This window comes from Panthera leo, chromosome D1 (genome assembly GCF_018350215.1).
Source record: "Panthera leo isolate Ple1 chromosome D1, P.leo_Ple1_pat1.1, whole genome shotgun sequence".
NCBI lineage: Eukaryota > Metazoa > Chordata > Mammalia > Carnivora > Felidae > Panthera > Panthera leo.
In genome coordinates, this window is record NC_056688.1 from 22513746 (window position 1) to 22534960 (window position 21215).

General features: G+C 43.2%; 1 protein-coding gene across 1 annotated transcript; it reads left to right on the top strand.

Annotated features, from left to right (window-relative positions):
- Positions 1 to 6008: 6008 nt before the first annotated feature.
- On the top strand, positions 6009 to 19281 carry EI24 (EI24 autophagy associated transmembrane protein). The gene is made up of 11 exons (XM_042906284.1): positions 6009 to 6166; positions 9071 to 9181; positions 11995 to 12140; positions 12996 to 13056; positions 13882 to 13948; positions 14513 to 14637; positions 14956 to 15075; positions 15429 to 15540; positions 16449 to 16560; positions 16957 to 17031; positions 17962 to 19281. Exons 2-11 carry the CDS (start codon positions 9140 to 9142, stop codon positions 18122 to 18124), a joined length of 1023 nt encoding a protein of 340 aa, XP_042762218.1. The 5' UTR covers positions 6009 to 6166; positions 9071 to 9139; the 3' UTR covers positions 18125 to 19281.
- Positions 19282 to 21215: the final 1934 nt, after the last annotated feature.

The following is a 21215-nucleotide window of genomic DNA, read 5'->3' on the forward strand; positions in this document are numbered from 1 at the left end:
TGTACCCATTAAGCAGCTTCTTATGCTTTTTCTCTCCAGCCCCTGGCAACCATCAATCTGCATTGTGTCTTTATGGATATTGAATATAAAGGGAATTATTGCAATCTGTGGCCTTTTGTGACTATCTTTTTTCACTTAGCATAATGCTTTTGAAGTTTATCTGGTTGTAGCATGTATCAATACTTCATTCCTTTTTTTTTTTTCAATTTTTTAAAATGTTTTTATTTATTTTTGAGACAGAGAGGGAGACAGAGCATAAGCAGGGGAGGGGCAGAGAGAGAGGGAGACACAGAATCCGAAGCAGACTCCAGGCTCTGAGCTGTCAGCACAGAGCCTGACGCGGGGCTCGAACTCAGACTTTGAGATTATGACCCGAGCCGAAGTCAGATGCTCAATCAACTGAGCCACCCAGGTATCCCTACTTCATTCCTTTTTATGACTGAACACATTGTATGTGTATATCACTTTGTTTCTCTATTCATCCATTGATGTACATTGAAGCTGTCTCCACCTTTTGACTATGATGAATAGTGCTGCATTCATGTGCCTGTATTTGTTTGCATCCCTGTACCAGCTCTCTTATGTCACCCTTATTTTGAAAAGCATTTTGCCAGGTGTAGAATTCCAGGTTGGCAGTTATCTCTCCTTTGAATGCAGAAAGATGTTTCTGCATTCTCATACGGTTTGCATCCTCATTTCTGATCCTTTAAACAGAATATTTCTTTTTACTCTGACAGCTTTTAAGATTTTCTCTTTATTGATGGTTTTAAGCAATTTGAGTATGACGTGTCTTGGTGTGGTTTTCTTCCTGTTTCTTGTGCTTGTCTTAGATCTTTGGGTTTATAATTTCCATCAAATTTGGACACTGTCAGCCATTCTACTTCTGACTTCGGTCTCCTTTAGCACTCTTAATGGATGTACTCTATTTTTTTAAATTTTTTAAAGTTTATTTATTTATTTATTTATTTATTTATTTATTCTGAGAGAGAGAGAGTAGGGGAGGGGCAGAGAGGGGGAGAGAGAGAGAGAGAGAGAGAGAGAGAGAGAGAGAGAGAATTCCAAGCAAGCTCCATGCTGTCAGCACAGAGCCCAATTCTGGGCTCAAACTCACAAACTATGAGATCATGACCTGAGCTGAAATCAAGAGTCGGACACTCAGCCGACTGAGCCACCCTGGTACCCCAGTGCTGTACTTTAGATCCCTTGAACATGTCCCTGGCCCACTGATCTCTCTTTTTCATTTTGGATATTTTCTCTTGTTGTGCATTTAAGTTCATCATTTTTTCTTTTGTAATGCCTAATCTGCTGTAATTCCCTAAAATGTATTTTTCATCTCAGACATCGTGGTTTAAATCTCTAGAAGTTTGATCTGGCCCTTTTTAATATTTTCATACATCTACTTAACTTGCTCAGTTTCTTTTCTACCTTCTCGAATATATGGAATATAATTACAATAACTCTTTCTGATGTTCTTATTTATTCTATCACTTGTGCCATTTATGGATCTGTTGCTATTGATTGGTTATTCTCTTCATGATGCATTATATTTTCCTGCATCTTTGCATGCCTCATCATTTTTTATTAAATGTCAAAACATTATGAATGTTTCCTTGTAGAAAGTTGGATATTTTTGTATTCATACACATTTATGTATGTATGTATGCATGTATGTATTATATTTTATTTATTTATTTTAGAGAGAGAGAGTGAGCTGGGGAGGGGGCAGAGGGAGAGATAGTGCGCGTGCGCGAGAGAGGGAGAGGGAGAGAGAGAGAGAGAGGGAGAGAACCTTAAGCAGGCTCCATGCTCAGTGTAGAACCTTATGCGGGGCTCGATCCTATGACCCTGGGATCATGACCTGAGCTGGAATCAAGAGTCAGACATTCAGCTGACTGAGCCACCCAGGCACCCTTCATGTACATATATTTGAGCTTTTTTCTGGGATATAGTAAACATACTTGGAACACTGGTACTCTCTGTCAAGGTTGAGGGTGGCTTTTTTAAAGTTTGTTAGGTAGGACTAGTACAGCCTTTGGTAAAGGCTGGCTTTTGCCACTACTGAGACAATGTTTTTCTGGGCATTATTCTACCCTATGTCCTTTAATTATCAAGTTCTTTCCCTTCTGGCTGGTAGGAACACAAAGTATTCTTACATTTTTGTGAGGTTCAGGGATTATTTCCTCTAGTCCTTTTGGGTGGCTCTTACTCACAGTTGAGTAGTTTCCTCATATGATGCACTGATGTGTGCTCAGCAAAACCCATGCGGTGCCTCTCTACAGCTCACTGGAGCCTCTACCCCTCTCTCTGCTCTCTTCCCTCTCTAGAGCTCTGCCCTGTGAACTCTAGCCACCTGTGCCCCGTGGGACCCCCAACTCCAGCTGCTACCCTCAGGGAGCATGCTAGGTTCACCTGAATTTCTACTGTCTGTGTTACAGCCCCCATGCACTAAAATGGACCCACAGTAGGCTCATCTCACTTGTTTCCGCCACTCTCAGGGATCATTGTCCTACATTGCCTGATGTCCGATATCTGAAAATTATTGTTGCATGTATGTATATTGTCTGTTTCTGTAGTTGTTTCAGTTGGGAGGGTGACTGTTGTTACATGTCGGCCAGAAGAAGAAGCCTCCCTTCCACATAATTTAATTCAATTCTTAATTACTCTGTGGTAGATACTATCATTACAGATGAGGCATCTGAAGCTTGGAGAAATGAACAACGTTGCACAGAGGTTTGCATGGTATATGACCTGTGGGAACTAAAACCAAAGCAAGCAAGCAAAAGATACAAAACTCTCCTGATGGAAGGTACAGTGGTAAATCAAAAACTGTGCAAAAATCATCTGGCCCCCAATATTGTGCCCTTTCTACCCCTCTCACTGCCTCGGGGCAGTGTTTCTCAGGGTTATGACCTCCTGCAGTACAAACACCTGGAGTACAAACACTGGTATAAAGTGTCTATTTCTGGGTTCCGTCCCTGATACACTGAATCAAAATCTCTGGTGTGACTCTTTAGAATGTGTATTTCTAGGGCGTCTGGCTGGCTCAGTAGGTTAAGCATCCAACTTCAGCTCAGGTCATGATCTCACAGCCACACAATGGGCTCTGTGCTGACAGCTCAGAGCCTGGAGTCTGCTTCGGATTCTGTGTCCCTCTCTCTCTCCCCCTCCCCTGCTCACGCCCTGCCTTTCTCTCTCTCTCTCTCTCTCTCTCTCTCTCTCTCTCTCTCAAAAATAAATAAATATTAAAAACAAGTGTATATTTTTTTTTATTTAAAAAAAAATTTTTTTTTTTATACGTTTATTTTTGAGACAGAGAGAGACAGAGCATGAACGGGAGAGGGGCAGACAGAGAGGGAAACACAGAATCGGAAGCAGGCTCCAGGCTCTGAGCCATCAGCCCAGAGCCCAACGCGGGGCTTGAACTCACGGTCTGTGAGATCATGACCTGAGCTGAAGTCAGACGCTTAACCCACCGAGCCACCCAGGCGCCCCACAAGTGTATATTTCTAACAAATTTTCTATACCTAAGAAATAGACAAAGTTCCACAAGAACTTTTGATTTTATCCTCTCTCAAATCTCTGCAAGAATATTTCTCTAGTTTCTCTTTCCGGTTTCTTCAACTTTCCTTTGTATTTGGCTCTTTCTTTTTAGAAAAAATATTCAATTTTCCTCCAACTTAAAAAAATAAAAAAAGGCTCTTTTAGTTCTAGTCACCTGATGACAGAGCCCTTCTCTTTCACATTTAAGCTTTTCTTAATGAAAACTTTTCAACTGAAGTGTAACATATACACAGAAAAAGCACAAATTTTAAGCGCAGAGCTAAGTTTTCTACGTGAACCCATCCATGTAACTCCCACCCAGATCAATAGATAGAACATTACCAGCAACCCAAATGTCCTCCTCATATCCCTTCCCCCTTCCTTCCCAAATGTAACCATTAATATGATTTCTAACACCTTGATTAGTTTTGCCTGCTTTTTGCCTTTCTATAAGTAGAAATGTACAGTATGCATGCTCTTGTGTTGGTTTCTTTTGCCCAATTTAATATTTATAAGATTGATCCATTTTCATTCATACAGTACTCTGTCTTATAAATATGCTAACATTTTTTAATCCATTTACTGTTGATGCATGTTTTGGTTGTTTCCAGAATTTGGCAGTTGGAAATAGTGCTGCTATGAATATTCCTCTGTATGCCTTTTGGTAAACTGTGAAGTTAGAGGGAGCACAGTCTACAAAAGCACCCTTATTTCTGACACCACTTGCAAGTTCAGGAGTTCCCAAGAACTTCCCTAGTTTCAATAATTTTCTAGAAAGACTCACAGAACTCATTAAAAGCTATTATACCCATGGCTTCAGTTTATGCTGCTGCCTTTCTTTCTTTCTTTTCTTTCTTTCTTTCTTTCTTTCTTTCTTTCTTTCTTTTTTTCCTATAAAAGGTTTTTTATTCTTTTTAATGTTTATTTCTTTTTGAGAGAGAGAGAGAGAAGGAGACAGAGAATCCCAAGCAGGCTCCACACTGTCAGTGCAGAGCCTGACTCCGGGCTTGAACCCACGAATCGTGAGATCATGACCTGAGCCGAAATCAAGAGTCGGATGTTTAACTGACTGAATTACTCAGGTGCCCCTGAAGGTTTTGTTTTTTAAGTAATCTCAACATCCAACATGGGGCTCAAATTCACAGCCCTGAGATCAAGATTCACCTGCTCCAGGGACTGAATAGCCCCAGTGCTGCTTCATTTCTATGTGGTTCCTTGGGTGATCTCTTCTACTTCTGTCATTTCAACTATCATCTATATGCCAACAACTCCTAGATCTGTATTGTTACCCATATCTCTCTCGTGAGTCCAGATCCAGTTGCCTACTGAAATATTTCCACTTGTGTATATATGGCAGGCACCTGGAACTCAACGTGTGTAAAACTGAATTTGTCTTCCTTCATGATTCTTACCTGTCCTGCATTTCCAATGTCAGTTAATGACCTTTCTATCCATCAGGTTAGCCAACCTAGAAACATAGGAGCATTCATGTGCCCTTCTCTCTACCTCTTCATCCAACCACCAAGTCCTTAAGTTGCTTCCTTTTTGTCTCCAAACTATTTTTTAACAGGCTTATTTTGGCATGGGGCAGGAAGTTGGGCCAAGGAGAAGAGAGGTCGACAACTCCCAGCCCACTTAACTGAGGAGAGGGTCAGGAGTCCTGGGCATTTGCTCTGCCACTGACCTTGAGTGAGTCACCCGACACCTGGGCTTCATAGCCTACACATAGGAGGTTGCACTAAATAGCTTCTAGTGGTAAAAATCTGATTCTATAGGTGATCTTAGCACTAGCAGCTCTAAGCACAGTTAGAGGTAAAGGAAAATAGGAAGTGAAAAGAAGAAATAGGAAATGAGATTTAAGAGGCTTGGAATAGAAGAGAAAAAGGTTGCAGGTGAGGCTTAATGTGGATTCCCAAGGAATGGCCATCCCTGGGGTAAAAATGGACTGGTGGGGATGGAGATGAAAAGGTTTTATTTCTTTATTTTTAAAATTTTAATCTCAACCATCACTTTGCCGTCAGAGTACACACCTAATGCAGCCAAACTGCATAGCGGCTTGTCCTGTTTGTTCTTGATGATCCTGACTTAAACCCATCTTGCTTAGTACCCTTTGCTTACAAAAATCTCCAACCAGATAAACCAAGGTGACCTCTATTTCGTTCTGTTGTTAGGTTTCGTAGGGTTTTAGAAGGACAAGCAACCAGGCAGGAGTATACTGGGGAGGGCAAAGAACAGGATGAGGTATCGGGAAGGACGCGATGAGGAAAGCGGTATGGGAAGCGCGTCGGGCGGTCCTAGGCTTCCTCGCACGCGGCGCGGGACCGGCGAGGCCCGGCCCACGGACTGCATTTCCCAGGCTCAGTCGCCCCGCCTGGCCCCGCCCCCTCCGCCGCTGCGGCCCCGCCCCCGCCACCCGGGGCGGCGCGGCGTGGCTCGGATCGTCTCCGCTCGGCTCGGCGCCCGCCCGACTTCCCAGCGGCCCCGTGCGGCCCGGGCATGCCCAGTTCGGGCGCAGCGGCCCCGGCCCTGGGAGCGCCCGGGCGGGAGCTGGCGGCCGGGCGTGAAGGGGCCAGGAGGAGCCGAGCTGACGCGCGGTGGGCGAGGGGCCGGGCGGCGGAGCGGCCGGGTAGGTGCAGAGTGGCCGAGCCAGGCCCCTGGCGCCGCGTAGCGGGCGCGCGGCTGGGGCCTTGCGAGGCAGGGGCGGTAAGGGCGTGCGAGGACAGGGAGGCCCCGAGCGCGGAGGTGCGGGGTTCGGGGCAGGGGCTCCTGCAGGGGACCCCTGGCAGGAAGGTTCCGGCCCGAGCGGGGTCGGGCCGGGGCGCGGGACGCTGCCCCAGGTGCAGCGCGTCTATGTTTATCTCTGCGTGTGACCGGAGGTGAGCGTGCTCCGCACCTCGTGTACGGCTGGGTTGCGGGAGACTAGTTTCCGGTCGAAATTGGCAAGGAGCTAAGGCGAAGATGCGTCTGAGCCCGTGGGCCCGGGGCAATCCGTGGAGCCCCCGTGAGATGTGAGGATGCTCATCCTTTCTGCACCTGGTGTGGGCTAGGACAGGTTCCTGCTTTCCGGGCTTGGTGGCTTAGAAATGAAAGGACAGGAATGTGCCTCAGTAGATGCTTAATACGTTCTAATGACTGCTGAGAATCTAATGGCCGTCTGTAAATCTAGGTTCAGAAGTTGTCCATGGGATGGCTCGGGTTAAACTAATTGCAAAGCTTGAGGAAAAAGAAGTCCCGACAGAGGGTCTGAACACCAGGGTTTTGAAGATTGCAGTAGCCTTTCATTTGCTGTGATTTTGAGCAAGCCATTTAACTTCGGAGACTCAGTTCCTCCAGCTGTAAAATGATGAGAACCAGATGCATCTTCTTTCCTTCCAGCTCAGTTGTAACGTTCCTCCTGTGTGGTCTTAAATTGTGTCAAGTTCTGTTTTTCTCCATGCTTCAGTTTTTGTCAAACCGGACAATCACCAAGAATTCCTGAAGGAAGGCTGTTAGGGTCTCTGTAGAGAATTGAAGTGACTTGTCCTACCAAGGCTGCTGTTGGTCACTAGGTAACCTGCCACTTGTACGTGCAGAAACCAGGTGTTCATGGCCACGGTTCAGGTAACACAGCTGTTCTGCTGGACTAGAACTGCCATGCTTCGTGCCCTGTGAGAAATCCAGGCTAAGTGATTGGTTTCCTTAAATTCCCAAGCTAGTTCATGTTTACTGGGATTATGTTTATATAGAAGTTACCATTTTCATGTTATATCTTGTATTCAAAAGACGAATGGAGAATTTTAAGATCCTTAATTTATAGATGAGAAAGTAGCTGGTTTGAATCCATGATAGGGGCGCCTGGGTGGCTCAGTCGGTTAAGCGTCCAACTTCGGCTCAGGTCATGATCTCGCAGTCCGTGGGTTCGAGCCCCGCGTCAGGCTCTGTGCTGACAGCTCAGAGCCTGGAGCCTGTTTCAGATTCTGTGTCTCCCTCTCTCTCTGACCCTCCCCCGTTCATGCTCTGTCTCTCTCTGTCTCAAAAATAAATAAACGTTAAAAAAAATAAAAAATAAAAAAAAGTGAATCCATGATAGTCTTTACAAACTAGTATCATCCTTGAACAGTTATTATTCACCTGGCAGCGAGTTATCCTGTCACTGTGAGGTGTTTTTGTTTTCAACTGGGAGTGTTAACAGAAGTTTCTTACTCTAGAAACTTCTTTATTCTGAAGTAATGGGATTTGACCTCAGGAGCAGGTGGTACATACGGTGTTGTGAAAGTTGCCTTCCTACCACTATATTCCTTGTTCTTCTGGTTCTGGGTGGCACTAATCCAGTTGGGTCAAGGTACAGTTTGAAGTGGTTATATATGTGACAAAATGTGCTGTGTTTTGAAAGTTGAGTTTATACAAGATGCTTGTGAAAGTCTCTCATAATTTTTGAAGCTAGATTTCTCATTCACCTGAGAAATACATAAAATGAAAAAGTTATAGTATTTTAAAGAATGTTTATACACATGAACTTTTTTGGCCCAGTTTATAGTCCACCGTTTCTTGCGTGCATATTAAAATTGTGTGTATAGGGGCGCGTGTGTGGCTCAGTCAGTTGAGCATCCGACTTCGGCTCAGGTCATGATCTCCCAGTTTGTGGGTTCGAGCCCCCGTCGGGCTCTGTGCTGACAGCTCAGAGCCTGGAGCCTGCTTTGGATTCTGTGTCTCCCTCTCTCTGCCCCTCCCCTGCTCATGCTCTGCCTCTCGACAATAAATAAATGTTAAAAAAAAAAAAATTGTGTGTATATATATATATATATATATATATATGTATATATTTAAAGTTGAAAACAGAGGGAGGCTTATTTGGTGGTCTAGGTGGGCAGTTTCATATTGTACCTTAAGCTCACTTGTATACCAGAGGATCCTGTGCATGAATTATAGTATTTAGTAATTCTTGCTAGAACTTTCATCTTGCTCTTGTGTTTTCATTCAAGTGTTTGAGGTTATACATCAAGCATAAATAATCGCTTAGGAGGATACTGAAATGTAATTATCACTCATCAAATCCTCAAGTATTTGGGAAGTGTAGGAGGGATAGTTAGGGACTTCAAGGCCTAAGGAGGCCTGGTCCAAGAGCACATTTACCCCATATAAAAGTGAAAGAGTGGGAAGTACTTTAAAATTTGTATTGCTTCGGTCGCCTGGGTCCCCAGTCGATTGTGAGATCGACCCCACATCCAGCTCCACACTGAGCGTGGAGCCTTCTTGGAATTCTCTCTCTCCTTCTTTTCCTCTCTTCCTCTCTCCCTCTCTGCCCCTCCCCTGCTCACGTGGTTACTTTATCTGTCAAACATGAAAAAAATTGTATTGCTTTCAGGTTTCAGCTGTTGCAGGTGTATCTTTACTTAGTTCACTGTGTTAGTATCTACGGGAGTGCTGGAATCTGCTGCACTCTGAGTAGAGATGTAAATACATGGAAAACATCATCGTGTAGAAATGTATGTGAGGTAACTTACCTGTAAGATAACTGTTTGTTGCCCCATTATGTTCCATCTGTTTCCAGGTCCTTCATGATGAAAGATTTTGAGACGCTTCTCTCTCCTGTGTAGTTAGTAGTTTGGGTGGTGAAGAGATGGCTGACAGTGTCAAAACCTTTCTCCAGGACCTTGCCAGGGTGAGTATGTCATCTAGTAATCTCTTGATCTTTTTGCTACAGAAACCGACTAGGAAATCCTTTAGGTTTTTTTTGGGAATTTTTATTATATTTGTTGGGTTCTTCACATGCAGGTTTTCATTCTCATCCATACTACTCAGGACAGTAAGTATTGTCCTGCATCTTCCAGAAGCTTGAGAGACCTATCTAGCGTATGTCTCTAGTATTGGAACCTTGGTCAGTTTGGCTCCAGAGCCTTTTCTTTAGAAAGATTTTTAGTGGGGGTGCCTGGGGGACTCAAGTCAATTAAGCGTCCAACTGCGGCTCAAGTCATAATCTCATGGCTCATGAGCTTGAGCCCTGTGTTGGGCCCTGTAGTGACAGCTCAGAGCCTAGAGCCTGCTTGGGATTCTGTGTCTCCCTCTCTCTCTGTCCTTCCTCCACTTGTGCTCTCTCTCTCTCTCAAAAAATGAATAAACATTAAAATAAAGAAATGAGAAGCTTTTTATTTTGGGGGCTCCTGGGTGGCTCAGTCGTTAACCATCTGACTTTGGCTCAGGTTATGATCTCACATTCATGAGCTCGAGCCCTGCATCAGGTGAGCACGAACCCCGCTTCGGGTAAAACACGAGCCCTGCTTCGGGTGAGCCTCCTTTCTCTCTCTCTCCCTCCCTCCCTCCCCCCCCCCTCCCCCCCCTCCCCCCCTCTCTTTCTCTGCCCCTTGTGGGATTCTCTCTCTCTCTGCCCCTCCCTCACTTCTGCCCTCTCTCTCAAAAAAAAGGATACTGGGGCGCCTGGGTGGCGCAGTCGGTTAAGCGTCCGACTTCAGCCAGGTCACGATCTCGCGGTCCGTGAGTTCGAGCCCCGCGTCAGGCTCTGGGCTGATGGCTCGGAGCCTGGAGCCTGTTTCCGATTCTGTGTCTCCCTCTCTCTGCCCCTCCCCCGTTCATGCTCTGTCTGTCTCTCTCTGTCCCCCAAAAAAATAATAAATAAAAAACGTTGAAAAAAAAAAAAAAAAAGGATACTGACACTTATATTTAAAAAAAAAAACTTATTTTGGAATAATTTTAGACTTACACAAAAGTTGCAGGATAGTACAAAGAGTTGCCCTATATCCTTCACCAGCTTCCCCTAATGTTATGTAACCTTGGTCCACTGGTCAAAATTAAACAATGAACATTGATATAATACTATTACCTAAACTACTCTATTCATATTTGCATTACAGAACCTATTTTCTCTCCATTCCACATGGTGCAGATGATGCTCTAGGAAAATGTCCCATAAAGATCTGTTTAGGACTTAATAACCCAAATTAACCAATAGCACACAATTCCATCATAGTGGATGTCTGAGACTTAATGCCCTGGTTGTAGCCCATGTAGCTGTATTCCTGGGAGCAAGAGAGAGGCCCATTCAATTGGGGGGGGGGGCGGGGGGGGGAGGATGGGGGCGGTCCTTGCTCAATGGGAGTGCTTAAAAGTTCATTACATATGACCAATGTCTAGCTCATTGAAGATGCTTAATGTGTGGGTGAATGGATGGATGAATGAGTGTAGTTTTTGGGACTGGGCGATAGGCAGTTCTGGAGGTTGTAGCACTAACAAAATTTTCTGCTGTTGGAGCTCTTCCAATATGGTTGGCAAGAGCTTCTGTCACTGTCTTAATAGACTTAGCCTTCTCCCCCTTCATACACTCTTTAAGGACATTTTTTTCTCCAGCTCTACCGCCATATTATCTCCGTCTTATGTGGCATGCTCTTATCCTGCAGCTGTTCACATTTTATAGTAATGATTTATTTGTGTCTTTCTCCATCTGTGGTCATTCTAGAGACCAGTGTTTAATTTGTCCTCAGTATCACTAGAGTTTAGCACAGGATAGAGGACATACTAGAGGCATTTGATTAATACTGAAAGAATATAGGGGAGGGCAATACTGGGCTCTGTAGTCTTAAGTGTAGAGGGATTGGAAAGCCACTGTTTTGCAACCATGTTCTTCAAGCTTGGTTTGAGCAAGAATTGTCAGTGGGTACTAAATCTAGGGGAGAGAACTTGAGCAGGATACTTGCCTGGTCTCAGCCCTGTCTGCCCACCCATAGCTGATTAATTGCAAGATGAAAAGTTTGCAACCATATAGTGGAGAAAAGCTGGACAACCCCTTGACTGAGTATGTAAAATTAACATGACTCGCAAGGGCAGACAGATGTCATGTGTCTCTGGATGTAATACCGGGAAGGGCACACCAGCACTTCTGTGATATTCCTGCCCCAAAAGGGGCAACCTGGGTCTAATTGTGAGTGGACCTGAATTGAGAGAGTAGCATGAAATAACTGGCCTCTGTATTTCAAAAAGAAAGACAGGCTGAAGAGCTGTTTCTGATTGAAAGAGGCTAAAGAGCCATGACAGCTAAAGGTAGTATATGATTCTGAACTGATTTCTGACACGTGAAGGGTAAACATGCCCTAGAGGGCATTGTTGGGACAAATGGAGAAACTGGAATATAGACTGTAGATTCAAGTATTTCGGTATTAAATTTCTTGAATTCGTAACTTGGGTTTATATGGAAGAATATCATTCTTGGAAATACACATTCTGATATAGGAAAAATGCATATATGTAAATAATTAATTTACCACATTTATTATTACTTCGCAAAGCTGGAGAAAGGATATTTGGAAGTTCTATTCTTACAACTCCTATAAATTTTGAATTATATCAAAAGATTAAGTCTCCCTTAAGCCATGTAGCAGAGAAATTTCAATAGTTTCCACTGTTATTTCACTTTATGTAATTTGGGAAAGTCTCCTGATGTGTATTCCTCCCTCTTTAATACAGGGAATCAAAGACTCCATCTGGGGAATTTGTACCATCTCAAAGCTCGATGCTCGGATTCAGCAAAAGAGAGAGGAGCAGCGTCGAAGAAGGGCAAGCAGTGTCCTGGCACAGAGGAGAGCCCAAAGTATAGAAAGGAAGCAAGAGAGGTAAGCAGCGGGGGCTGATGTCAGAAAATACCTGAGGGGGAGGGCGCTTCAGAAAGTGGCTGGTCCTTAGTGTAGAATGAAGACCTTATATAGTCACTCAGAGTTTCAGTACCCGCTTTGTTTTTTGTACTTTTTTTCCAAAAAAATGTTACGGGTGACTCTTTTTTTTTCCCCACATTAAATTAAACTAGGGTCTACTAATAATGCTTGTTCAGAATGTCATGGTGTTTCAGTTGGTTGTGTCTGACTCTTCAGTTTGGCTCAGGTTGTGATCTCAGGGTCGAGGGATCCAGCCGCCTCCCCCCCCCCAATCAATCAATCAATATTTTAAGAAATTAAAAAAAAAGAATGCAGAGATTTATATAAACTGACATTTAAAAAATGTCATGGTGTTTTAAAAAGACAGAATGGTGAATAGAGAACTGCAAATAATAATTATAAGAATCTGTTTTCCTAGAAATATTTTTCTTTAATGTTCATGTATTTTTGAGACAGAGGGGGAGAGAGTGCACAGGAGAGCGCTCCCAGGCGAGTTGAGGAGGGGCAGAGCAAGAGGGAGACAGATCTCCGAAGCAGGCTCTGTGCTGAGCCCAATGCAGGGCCCGAACTCAGGAACCATGAGATCATGACCTGAGTCGAAGTTGGACGTTTAACCGCCTGACCAACTGAGCTACTGAGGAGCCCCTAAGAAATATTTTTAACCATTTCTTATTGACACTGGGAGAGCATTGAGAGAACAGTAGGTGCTAGAAAAATAATGGTAACCAACAAAAGGTAATGGTGAGTGAGTGAATGAATGTTGATTTGGAAATGGCCTGTGTGCCATATTAGCTGAATGCATGTGGTCTTTTCCAGTGAGCCGCGTATCGTTAGTAGAATTTTCCAGTGCTGCGCTTGGAATGGTGGAGTATTCTGGGTGAGTTCTTTTTCCTCAAATGCCAGGTGCCTTACAAGCATCTTCAGATTGTTGCTCTCTTAATAGCTTTCAATTCTTTTCTTGAAACTGAGACAAGTAGCTTTTACCTACTGATACATGCTTAAACCATAACTGGGAATCTGTGCTTCTGCAATGATTTTATTTCCACTCAAAGAACACTTGTATGTAAATGTCAGGGATAGCCCTGAATATACATTTTATTTTTAAAAAACGACTCATTCACAAGTTTTAATGTTAGCGGTAACAGTTTCTCTTGACATGGGGCATTTTGGAGAAGAGCAACTATCAGAAGGGAAAGGCAGAAGGACAAGAGCAAGGTTATCCTTGCACCTGGTCTTATCATTCTACTAGAATTGATGACTATTGAAAACCCACACCAGAATATGTTGCCTAGAGTTAACTGAGAGCCAACACGGGCTTAAGTGAAATTTGAGTACTTTGAAGAACGGGTAGTGAGATTTTTTTGGGGGGACTTGGAATTCCATGTAATCCAACTTGTCTTAATCCAAACATTTCACAGATGTTTTTGGATGTTTGCTTAATAAAATATTACTATGTATTTAGTATGTGCCTGTATTTTGGTCTGAATATTATTAAAATGTTTGTCTGTGTCCCTAAGATCCTCTGTTTTTACAAGCAATGTCAGGTTTGTACCTTAGAGAAGGACTAGGCTATAGAAACGGGTCCAGTTTTGGTGCCTCTTCAGGGCTCCTTGAAAAGGCACCTCCATCTGGAAAATGACACTGAAACTTTGAACTCTTTTTAAAGAAGAGCTTTTAATGTTTACTTTATTCTTTCCTTTAGTTAAGTCTCCTGTTGTTTTATCGAGTGTTTATTCCTGTACTCCAGTCAGTAACAGCCCAAATTATTGGTAAGTATATGCATTGCTGTGTGCTGCGTGCCTGGGGCGGGGGTACAAGGGATTGTCCCTGTCTCCCTCAGTTTACCAAACACTTCCCTGTTCCAGGAGCTTTAGCTGTTTTTAGCTCAAGCCTGTCAACAACCCTTTGAGTGGGTACTGTTACCAACATCATTTTCGTGGATGAGAAAATGGAAGTTAGTTACCCGAGGTTAAACTATTAGTAAGGGGCCGAGCTGGGATTTAAACCCAGGTAGTTTCCTTTATACTGTGTACTGTCAAAGGTCTGTGATGTGTCAGTCAGCACCCGGTAAGCGGGTCTGTCTCAAGGTAAGCAGCACATATCTAGGACTACTCCAATGAGAGCTGTGGCTAGAATTTGATGTGTCTACGAAGAGGAAAACTATCTGAAGTAGTCATGGTCGTGTGCTGGAAAGAAACACAGGGTGTGTGTGTGTGTGTGTGTGTGTGTGTGTGGTGAGGGAGAATAGTCACCAACTAGGGGGTTCCATATTCGGTCTTTTTTGTTTTTCATTTCTCCAGTTACAGTGACAACTCTCTTTTCCCCTTTCTTAGGTGATCCATCACTACATGGAGATGTTTGGTCGTGGCTGGAATTCTTCCTTACGTCCATTTTCAGTGCTCTTTGGGTACTTCCTCTGTTTGTGCTTAGCAAAGTTGTCAATGCCATTTGGTTTCAGGTAGGTCCAGGAGAGAATGGAGTCTGGGTGCTGCCGCATGATGGGTTGGTGGGTGGCAGGTTTTAGCCTGTGAGTGGTGGCTATGCAGGAACGATTTCATAGCCTTAACCTTTGTTGGTCATGCAGCCAGTGGTGATTTTTGTGCTCTTGTAAAAAAAAAAGGGAATTATTGTCTCAGTCGCAAAAGCATCTCATGGCCAGATGTCCGGGGGCTTTTCTCACCTGGCGGATCTAATGGTAGATCAGTGGCCTTAGCTTTGGGAATGGATAGTGAAGCCATCTTATTCATGTTTTGGTGAGCTGCTTTCTCTGTTACAGGACATAGCTGACCTAGCATTTGAGGTGTCAGGGAGGAAGCCTCACCCATTCCCTAGTGTCAGCAAAATAATTGCTGACATGCTCTTCAACCTTTTGCTGCAGGCTCTTTTCCTCATCCAGGTGAGACTGGCCTTCTGGGTACATGGGCAAATTTTGAAAAAGGATTCACCAGAGGGAGCTTCACAAAGACAGGGTGTTGCATTTATACGGGGGCAGATAAGCTTTATGGGAGGTAATGCTTTTTAAATAATTTTTTCACAGAAATAAATAGAGAATTTAAAAATCCTAAAATGATAAGCAACACGAACTTACCAGCTCTTCCTTGCTCATGGGCATTGTCCACTCTCCTGCTGTTGAGACCCTTACGGAGCATCTGTGAGGCTATCTAGGCAGAGGGGGAGGACTCAGTGGCAGGTGAATAGTGTTAGTTCTCTGAAGTGTTGGAATTAAGATTCTCCATATTTGTTCTTCAGGGGATGTTCGTGAGTCTCTTTCCCATCCACCTTGTTGGTCAACTGGTTAGTCTTCTGCATATGTCCCTTCTCTACTCACTGTACTGCTTTGAATATCGTTGGTTCAATAAAGGTGAGTCTGTGTAAAGAAACTGAGAAGTAGGATGTCCAGTCCAGAAGTGCTGTGCAGACTTCTTAAACTGTTCAATACTTAGGCCATTGGCAAACCATCTTTGGAAGGAAGTAGCCTCTTTGGCAAGAGAGAATTTTCACTTAAGGGTTTTTTTTTTTTTTTTTTTTTTTTTTAACGTTTTATTTATTTTTGAGACAGAGAGAGACAGAGCATGAATGGGGGAGGGGCAGAGAGAGAGGGAGACACAGAATCGGAAGCAGGCTCCAGGCTCTGAGCCATCAGCCCAGAGCCCGACGCGGGGCTCGAACTCACGGACCGCGAGATCGTGACCTGAGCTGAAGTCAGACGCTTAACCGACTGAGCCACCCAGGCGCCCCTCACTTAAGGGGTTTTAACCCTTAACTTTGATGCTGGGGGATATGGCAATGGAACATTGTCTTTATGCCGCTTAATTTGATGTAGCTCTGACTGAGCCATGCGATAGCGTAAAAGAGCATGCATTATTCTGAATTAGATAAATTATTTGATGTCAGTGCTTTCATATTCTTTTGGGGATGTTGTAAAAGACCTTGGCATATCTGTCTGGGTGTCCCATGTTTGGAAGAGGTTAATTGATTTCTAGAGAATGGCTGCCCTTTTATTTGATACCTTTGTTCAGGACTCATCATGACAAAGGTTGCTGATGAGGTAATTCATGATTCTTAGCAGCTTTGAAATTGTGATTGTTGAACTGAAAAGCTTTGCACAGAAGCCTTACCATATTCAAACAATTCCAATTTGTATGCTTTTTTTTAACTGTTCTACATGACAGATCTGTACCTAAAACTGAGACCTCAAATAATTTGTCTACGTAGTCATTTGACTAAAAGGAAATAAGCGATCTAATTGTATCAGCTCTCTTGTTTTAGGAATTGAAATGCATCAGCGGCTGTCAAACATAGAAAGGAATTGGCCTTACTACTTTGGATTTGGTTTGCCCTTGGCTTTCCTCACAGCAATGCAGTCCTCATATATTATCAGGTAATTTGACTTGAGGGACTTGATGGGGACTAGTAAAAATAAAGACTCATTGTAGGAGCACCTTCCATATACCTGCTCCTGTGGTAGGCATTTTCCATTCTTACTTGGCTGTCCGGTCTGCAGACTTTTTCTCCTTGACAGATAGTCAGATGTTTGTCAGCATTAAAATCTAGCCTGCATGATTCTATATGCCATACATACTCTTTTATGTTGCCTCCTGGAGCAGTGTTAAAAGTAGCTGGTGCTTAGGAAAAAAAAAAAATTTGGAGATGTTTGAAACATTAAGATTTCATCAAGCCATGATGTTAGCTCTGGAGGCAAGGGAACTTTGGGCTTCTAATATCCCTTCCAAAGTCTTGGCTGTCATGAAGGTGACTCTTTCCCTTCTGTTTACAGTGGCTGCCTCTTCTCCATCCTCTTTCCTCTATTCATTATCAGCGCCAATGAAGCAAAGACCCCTGGCAAAGCATAGTAAGTATTAGCCAGTGTTGGCTAAAATGTAGTAACTAATATAAGCTATCTGTCTGTGTAAAGGATCAGGGCTATAACATCACAATTATAGGAATGAGACTTTTTAAAAGCCTCTTACATTGTAGGAAAACATTAATACATACTATGATGAGAGAAAAACACTTGTGGAATGGATTCGCCAATTTTTCCCAGGCATATATGCACATTACATTACAAAGAATTACACATATTCTTAAAATTTAACAGTTCACTGAACATAAGGCACTTGTAAACACCTATGGGTAAGTCCATTTTTGTAAAAATGGCCAACTTTTTATAGTGGGCTATGTGATCTGGCTACATGAGTTTATTGATAGTAAAAGTACTGTGAATCTTCAGCAATAATAATAGCACTCCTGAAGTTTAAAAAAAAAAAGTTTAATCTTTGATCAGTTTTGCTGAAGTCAGTGAGGATACATGTATTAAACATTTCGGATCTGCTTTGGGTGTTGGCTCACTCTTGCTCACTGTAATTGCAGGCTCTGTAATTGGCTGTCCCCTGAAACTCTTGAAAATGGAGCACATGTAGTATTTGATGTCTTCAGGCATGGCTTGATGTTTATACTCTGAAGTCAGCCATAGACAAGTACTCCTCAAATCAGAATTAACCTGAAATGTAACTTTATTTCCTCGAAGCCTGACACTCCCAGTGGCGATTCTGTCGTACTCGTGACCGCATCAGACCCAGTGCATTCTTTGGTTGCTGCCTGTTAACCCATGTGTCTAGTGTCTGTCCTTCCTTGATCAAATTTCAGTTCTCCTATTTTCCCCTATGTCATTTAAAAATGTTTAACGTAAATTTTTAAAAATTTTAAAAATAAGCTGTCAAGTAGTGAAAACACGAAGTTTGAGCAGCTCGGGATCTAACAAGTCGGGTCTCTTGCCTTTCAGCCTTTTCCAGTTGCGCCTCTTCTCCTTGGTGGTTTTCCTAAGCAACAGACTTTTCCACAAGACGGTCTACCTGCAGTCTGCCCTGAGTAGCTCAACCTCTGCCGAGAAATTCCCTTCACCGCATCCGTCTCCTGCCAAACTGAAGGCTGCTGCAGGCCACTGAGTCGCCTGCCACCCAGAGGGGATGGGCGGGATCAGAAGGGGGCTGTAGGAGCTCCTTTCCTTGTCACCTCCTCTGCCAGAGAAGGCAGGACCCGCTCTGCCAAGGGCCCGCTGCATACTCCCTTCTCTCTGAGGAACTGGGATTTTTGTCTCTGGTGCGCATAAGGCAGAATCTTCCTGACACCAGTATGTGGATTTCTAACATCGGTGGGTCTGAATGGACCACAGGTTTTTCTGCAGCTCTTTTCTAGCACTTGCCAGCCCCCGTGCCTGAACTGATTTGAATACTTTTTTTTCTCCCTGTGCCATTTACCCTCCCAACTCCCCTTCCTGCCTTCCACCACCCTCTGGATGAATGGATTTTGTAATTCTAGCTGTTGTATTTTGTGGACCTGTTACTTTTTTGTTGTTTTTCTGTGAAGCACATATATTGGATGTGGGAGGCGAAGGAGCATCTCATTTGCTCCGGGTCACTCCCTTTATAGCCATCACTGTCTTGTTTCTTGTAACTCAGGTTAGATTTTGGTCTCTCTTGCTCCACTGCAAAAAAACAAGCCCGAAGAGATGGGACAGGAGGAAAGACCTTGCAGCCAGATCTGCTGGGTCTTGAGGAGTGATTTTCTTCCCCTTGAAGGGGAAAAGCTTTTTTTCCACTGGTACACCGAAAGTTCCCCAGCTGTAGGGAAGTACCAGTTTCGGACAAGTGCCACACAACACCGAATGCTCAGAGAACCTGCACTTTTAACTCTGGAGGTCCGAAGTGTGCTGCTGGCCACTGCCGGGTCTGTCTGGAATTTCAAAGGAATCCTGGGTGCTGCAGATAGGAACTCAAGGGGTAAATTTATTAAACCCATTAAGCCTGTGATTGGTTGGTGTTTTCCTGTCATTTTAAAGAGACTAAATATGGGGGAGGGGGGCAGATGTCAAAACACTTGTCCGATTTTAAAATGTCACAATTAAACGTGAGCTGGTTTCCCACAAGTGTGTAATGGTTGCATTTTCAAAAGTCATCACCTTGTGAAACGTTAAAAAATGTTAAGTGGAACACACGACTTTGCCTTGGATAATTTGGTTGTGGTTTTGAGAGATTAGTCCTAAAAAATGTTCCCTAAGAAAGTGCGGAGTGTGTGATTATAATCATGTTTACATCTTGTGAAAGAATTGGGAATTGTTTATTTTAAAGTCTGTATGTATCTATGTCTCCTGCATATTCAGGAAGGGTGGGAGAGGCTTTTAGGTTTCAGTGTATTGAACGTTTGCATTTGGCAAAAGGTTAGACATTTGGTTAACAGAAACGTTTATTACGTACAAGACAGTAAGGATGTAAAATTCATTGCTGAGAGACATAAAAGCAAGTTCAAAGTATAGAAGGTTTTAAAATAATGGGCATCTTGGAAGTGGGTGTTGTTACCAGATTGTGCACAAGAAAATGTAAATGACATAGTTAAAATAAGGTTTCCTTCCAATATTCATCTGTGATATCTTTGGTCATTTGACAGTAGTATTGCAGAGAAATACTTCCAGGTTGCTGTGGGGGTGGTTTGACAAAGATCTTCATATTTCATCAGCAATTACCTTATTTAAGATTAAATTTTTACAATTGGTGTAGTTATTTAAGTGGCCACATCTTTGCTGCCTGAAATTTGTGTTTGTACAACTAAGCTGGTCTTAGTTTGGAAGGGTGGGAGGTTAAGTGGATGAAGTGATGCTTATCCAGCACTGTGACTGGCTACAGAAGATGCTTAAAGATGGAAGTGAGGAATCCACAGTTTTAGTACTGTAACTGTGGGGCCAGGCCTGCACAAATGATAGATTAGACATATCTATAATAGAAATCTGGCCACAGTCTCAAATGAGATGCACGCAAAAGCAGTGTGAACTTTTCGTACGTTTTCATTAGGGGGAGGGCCTGAGGGCAGTGGTTAGGAAATTAGAATCGAAGGGAGATTAGGCTGTGTTTTTGCCAAGTTCAGAATGGCAATTTGAGGCAGATGAACAGTAACAAAGTAAGGGAGATCACATTGCTAAACATGAGAGAGCTTGAGTTTTAACCATGCAACCGGGAGGATCTCAGGATTCCTGTTCACAAAAGTTCTTTTTAGGAATAGGCATCATGACTTTGACAGGTATTTGTGGTTCAACACACTACCCTTGTACCCCATCTAGAGCTTAGTCACCCATTGTAGCAGCTTGAAGAATTAGAAAGTGGACACTTCAGACCTCAGGATGTTTTTAAATTGGTTGGAAAGTTTTAAATGGACAGATTCACATTCCTACTTAATTGCTCTGCACTTAGGAAGGGGCCAAGAGAAAGTTGAAGAGGGACTGAGAAGAGGACAGCCAGTGGTTGGAGGTTTTTGAACCACCTTAAAAGAATAACAACTGTGGAAATAAAAAAGGCAACTGTAGTTGTCTGTTCACTGTCTATTCAGTTTCTCTCCACTTACATTTTCTGATAACAGTAGTACATTCAGTTTCTACGTTCATGTGTTTACCTCTATCGAGACCGTTCTCGTAAAGACTATCAGCTCAGTAGTACAATGGAATTTCCCTCCTTCCCCATTTACATTCCCCCTATGCTATAATGACCCACAGAAGTTAAAAGGAAGCTGACTACAGTGTAACTTCTGCCTTTTAAATAATGAGAGCCATGCATCACTGAAATATTTTGGAGTCCATAGAGTGAGTCCGTAGAGCCAACGGATGACTTCATCATGTAACATTTGACTGCCTTCTCTGTTGGGCACTGTGCAAAGTACTGGGGATTCAAGGATGATCCAGAAAGATGATTACTGTCCTCTTGGACCTAACAGTGCCGTGAAAGAGAGTGACAAGTGATCAAAATTTTAAAAATAACATGTTCAAATAGCTGCTACTTTCCATAGGTCTCAAAGCTGGATAAAACACTGGATTTCAGAGAATCTCAGTGGGATGAGAGGTTAGGCTGTACACTCAGCCTCCCATTCTTGTATTCATTCTCTGATTTCAAATTTAAATGTTTTATAGTGCTCTCAGACCCATGGAGAAAATAAATAGTTCTGGATCAGCATCAGAAGTCTCTCTGGAGCTTTCCCAAAATACACATAAGACCA